Raw genomic sequence first — 5,375 nt, 5'->3', positions numbered from 1 at the left:
TATCTTCTTTCCCAGGTTTTCAAACACGATCGTGTGCCTGTTGGTAGGACTCGCCCAAGAGGCTCGCCCCAACTTGTGCCGCCCGTAAGATGTCTAGGCACTTGGCCCTAGACATGTCGTGGCGCTTCTCATATTAGGATCATAATCTATGCGCGCCCTGGGGGTTGGCTTAGGACATGTCTTGTCCCTTGCCAAGACTGAGCATCGCTCTCGCGTGCACAGCCCAATCCTGAAGCTTGACAATCGCCTAGTGCATCCGTAATCGGCTCGCGCCTCGCCCGAGTAAGGCAACCTTTAGTCCTTGGCCATTGTCATGCACGTCTTTCGTGCCATGCCCATACATAGCCCTCGCGACACGCTTCCATCTTGAATAGTGCAGTGTCGCCCACAATTGCACGTTTAGGCCAACGGACCTTTGCTCGCATGGTTGAACCCAAGCCATGCTCACAAGTCGACACATGATGCCCCTAAGATAGGTGCATCAAGTATCCAATTGGCACGGAGGTCTCTTTTTAATATTTCGGCAGCCCGTGGGGCAGGCCGTCCCACACATCGAGCCTCCAGCGCCTACTTGATGCCCAACGCTAGCCCGAAGGCGTTGCGCCGTCCATAGAGTTCCCTAACTCGTATGGATACCTAGGACACTCCTTTGAGTCATCTAGGCAGGCCCTTGAGGTTTCCCCTCAGGTAGCTCTTTCAATACGGCTCGGTGGCAGTACGTATAGGGGAGGCAGGTGGGAGCTTTCATCACCTATACCCCTTATATATACTTAAAATTAAAAAGCCCAAGTTACCCGAGTAGACAGATCTATGTCAGACAATTAGAAGAGCCTTTTCTCATCAGTTCTTGGCCGAAGTCACAACCCCAAAGTGCGGGTTGTGACAACCATGGTCAACAACTTCTGATCCAAAACTGCGGTTCCTTCTTAGTAACTGGAAATAACGAGGGTGGTTATACAATAAAACTTCATGACTTCTATTCACCCTTTTTTCCTTAAGGATTGGGCGTGCCTGAAGCCCTTGAGAAAGAAAGACCTCCCTAATGACAACCGAATTTTGAACTCTTCAAAGTCTACAAGTTTCTTCATATCTATTCGTTGAAATGAAGTCTCGGGACAAGAGGGGTTGCTTAGAGAGTCGGGAATAAAAAAAATAAAAATATATGAAATCACAATTTTCTTTATTATCTATTAAAATATTGTTGGAAGGGGTCACATTTTTCTATTTTTATAATTATCCAAGTCCTTTAATGTATCCTTTTTTTAATTAAAGATCTCCAAGAACTTAGAATATATTACAGGGGATGTCAGATTGTTACGTCTTACTAGTTTTTAAGTTCTTGACATTCCAAATGTACGTTAGGTAACTGCATTCTAGAAGCTTAAGGACATTAAAATACAATTAATAAGTTAAATTGGTTACTTGGCCAAAGTTTAATCAAGAAAAAAATAGTACGTTAATATAATGCAAAATAGCACCTAAACTTAAGGCCAGAGTGTCGAAAATTAGTTAAGAGGGCTCGATAGCGTAAGCTACAAAGTCGTCTCTCTGTACTTAATTATTATCCGGCTGTAGTTGACATACATATATTATAATTTAACATGACAAAAGAGGGGAAGAAACACAAGCAAGCAAACAAAAGAAATATTATGCTCTTTTCATTAATCTTAATTTATTGTTGACCTGTGGAGTGAGCTGACGTTCAGATGAATATTTATCAACCATTTTAAGTATATTAATTCTTGCAATAATACAGGAAGAAAGGGTAGCAATTTTTCATGATCGTAATTCCATAATTCACTTGAAAATATTAAGAACTTTCTTTCTCTGGATTCCAAGCCATTATAATGTTATATTATTGCTGCAGCTGTAAAAGGAAAATTTTTCCCCCTCTTTTAATTTCCATATATACAATACCATTGTCCATTAATTAGCAATCCCTTTTCTCTTATAACCAAAATTAAACCCGCCGATCGAAGAACTAGTCTTGTAACATGAAACAAGAACCACGATCCCCACCTCTGCCGCACCACTTTCGCTACTCAAAGAGAATTTCATCTGCCGTTAAACCTGTTGTTTACTTCATCTGTCTCCTCTTGGCCTACTCGCTGGGTTATCTATCTAGCTACACACGCAATAATTATACTCATAACAAACCACCCGCGCATGTTAACGCTGTCGTCAGCTATGTAAACACAGCAATTAGCAGCGGAACAGAAGGCGACCACAACAATTTCGGGGCGGTGTGTGGTGAGGCGGTTCCTTCACAAAACATCCGCCACACAATTCTAGAGCGTGTCTTCAAGGGGATATCGCCGTGGCAGAATTTCCCGCCGCCACGCGTGGACAATCTCCTCCGAAAAAAGTGGGTCAAAGGTTGGGGTTCAAAAGGGGCGGTATTCGAGAATCTCATACGCAAGGTGAGACCCAAGACCATAATAGAAGTAGGCACGTTTTTGGGTGCATCGGCGCTTCATATGGTTGAGCTGACCCGTCGACTGGGTCTAAACAACACTCAGGTCGTGTGCATAGACGACTTTCGAGGCTGGCCAGGTTTTTCAGATCATCAAAAGTTCAAGGATATGAAGATGGTGAACGGCGACGTTTTGCTGATGTATCAGTTCATGCAAAACGTGGTGAACGGGAACGCGACGGAGTCAGTGGTTTACATGCCTTTTTCAAGCGGGTCAGCACTGGAGAAACTGTGTGAATGGGGTGTGTTTGGTGAGTTGATTGAGGTTGATGCCGGACATGATTTTCACTCGGCTTGGTCTGATATAAACCGGGCTTTTAAGCTTTTGAAGCCCGGTAGTGCCGGTGGTGTCCTTTTTGGACATGACTATTTCACCGCAGCTGATAATAGAGGAGTAAGAAGGGCTGTTAATTTGTTTGCCAGCGTTCATAATCTCACTGTCCAAGTCGATGGTCAGCACTGGGTTATCCATATTACCAATCCATCATTCTCATACTGATGTTGATAAATAAGCTATATATTGCAAATTAAACCTGTATAGATATAAAAACATCAGATCATGTCACATTTATTTTGAAGTTAATTAAGAGATGTATATATATTATACTGCTCTATTAATGAAGGTTGTCTGTGCTCGCAAAATGTCTATTCATCTTAATTGCTACTTATTTTGTCTTGCATTTTGAGAGCTTTGTGATTCTTTAATCATTAGGAATTTTACCCCTCCATTTTGTTTATATTCTGTTCCTTTAATTGTAAAATGAAAATTAGAGTAACTTTTGGATATGTAGTAACATCAGATATATATATATATATATATATATATATATATATATATATATATATATATATATATATATATTCTTACTTATAACCATATCCAAGACTAAACTGAATTGCATAACGCCCAAAACATTGAGAAATAAAAGATCACATGAAATTCCCTAAAGTGTAATCAATTTTGCTTATTAGTCCACCAAGGAGTTATACTAGGTTGTTTATAATACATTTATGAATTTAGGAATTCAATAAAAATTGTAACTCAAGATTTTAATTTACCATGAAGTGGGCACTCGATATCAGTTAACAATGCTCGTTGTGAACTATCTTTGCTAAACAGGGCAACAAAGTTTCCCCTCCCCTGCCTTTCTTCTCTTTTCTAATTGAGTTACAAGTAAGCAGCGTAGTCATTGCATCGACCTAAACAGAAATAGATGCTTTCATGTGTACTTAGCTTTTTTTGCATTTGAAGCCTTACTTTATACACTCAGCACTTATTTAACCAAAGAAAAAAAAAAGACTCTTTATTTTCTTTCACAAGTAGTACTTTTGATAGAGTCAAATCAAACAACTCTTCAAGACTGAAAGGGGCGCGCGCACACAGAGTCTCAGGGGGCTTTTTGGTAGGAGGTATTAGAAAATATAATACAAGTATTAGCTTTATGTATTACTAATACCTTGTTTGATATATTTTTTTAATATGTGTATAACTAATGTTTGTATTAGTTATATATCATACTTGGTATTATTCTATGTATAAGTAATGCATAGAAAACCATGACATTAGTAATACCAAGGCTATTAATGCATTCATTAGTATGGTTAAAGACAAAATTATTCTTAAAGTCCCTTAAAGGTTGAGAATATGGAGGGCATCTTTGTAAATAATTATTTTTCTTAAAAATTATGCAATGCATTATAATTTAAATACACCACACCAAAAAGTAAATAAGAAATAATATCTGCATAACTAATGCTTGCATTACTAACTCATGCATTACTAATACACCTTATTCCGCATTATTCTTATACACCCTACCAAACGACCCCTTAGTGTAAAGGTATGTCAAGTATAGCATCAGAGTCTTCGTTTGGGTAGATGCAGGTGGGTGCAAAATGTTGGAGGTTTTCAAATTCAAGAACTTTATTTGAAAACAGAGATGATTTCTGAACAAAGAGACAAACTGATTAATAGGCAGAGTGACTTATCAGAAGCCATTTATGAGGCTCAAAACATACAGAAGAACTGAAAATTTATTCATACACAGTAAACAGCATATTTCAAACAAAGAAATTTGCAAGAAAATCTCTACTACCTCTTCATGTAAATTATGATCAGCTTACCTTACAAAACTTCTTTAGTCAAGTTAGATAATTTGTAGTTCCTAAGGAATGCTACAAATCTGATCTTGTTGGAACGTAATGCAAGTAATTGACATAGATTATATCTTAAAGGCAGTTTGTAGGAACTCCTCTTGCGCACCAGTTAGTGGTTTGCTCACTTCAGAGTGCTTAAGTGCTTATCTTGGAGAATTTATGGCGTTTGTTCTTTTAGAAGCAGAAACAATTTTTATTTTTATTTTTTAATTTTCAAAATAAAAGTACTTACAAATAATTTATATTTGTCAATGTATTCCCATTGTATGGACAAAAGCTAGCCAGTCAACAACACATCTATGGCCGAAGTCTCACAAACTTGCTTCCTCTATTTATTTGGTAGTTTTCATTTTTATATCTAATTCAATAAGATTTTAAACTTAATTAAGTCTCTCATAATAAATAATTCAGATCATTAATTTATTTGGTGAGTATTTACATCTTTTTTTTTGTTGGTAATTTGATGTTCAAAAGCTGGTAATTTGATGTTCAAAAGCATATTTTTGGGAAGATTGGTCTAATATAAGTTGCTCATCTAATACTAACAAGAGTGCTTTTTTAAAAGTAATTTAGCTAAACACAAAATATTACTCTCACAAAAGTAATTTTTGAAAACTCTCTCAAAGTAAGCAAAATTTAAAAGTTTAGCTAAATAGAGTATTACTCTTATTGCGAGTGCGGAACCAAAATGTGGTTCTTTTGGACTCAAAGAACCAAAATGTGTGGAAAAAATGAGCAATGAGCA

At 37.4% G+C, this 5,375-nt stretch overlaps 1 protein-coding gene across 1 annotated transcript; it reads left to right on the top strand.

Annotated features, from left to right (window-relative positions):
- Positions 1-1,692: 1,692 nt before the first annotated feature.
- LOC107761669 (uncharacterized) lies at positions 1,693-3,131 on the top strand. Its single transcript, XM_016579914.2, has one exon. The coding sequence runs from the start codon at positions 1,995-1,997 to the stop codon at positions 2,970-2,972; it is 978 nt and encodes a 325-aa protein (XP_016435400.1). The 5' UTR covers positions 1,693-1,994; the 3' UTR covers positions 2,973-3,131.
- Positions 3,132-5,375: the final 2,244 nt, after the last annotated feature.

This window comes from Nicotiana tabacum, chromosome 19 (genome assembly GCF_000715075.1).
Source record: "Nicotiana tabacum cultivar K326 chromosome 19, ASM71507v2, whole genome shotgun sequence".
Classification (NCBI taxonomy): Eukaryota; Viridiplantae; Streptophyta; class Magnoliopsida; order Solanales; family Solanaceae; genus Nicotiana; species Nicotiana tabacum.
This window is presented reverse-complemented; position numbering and strand designations above follow the sequence as displayed.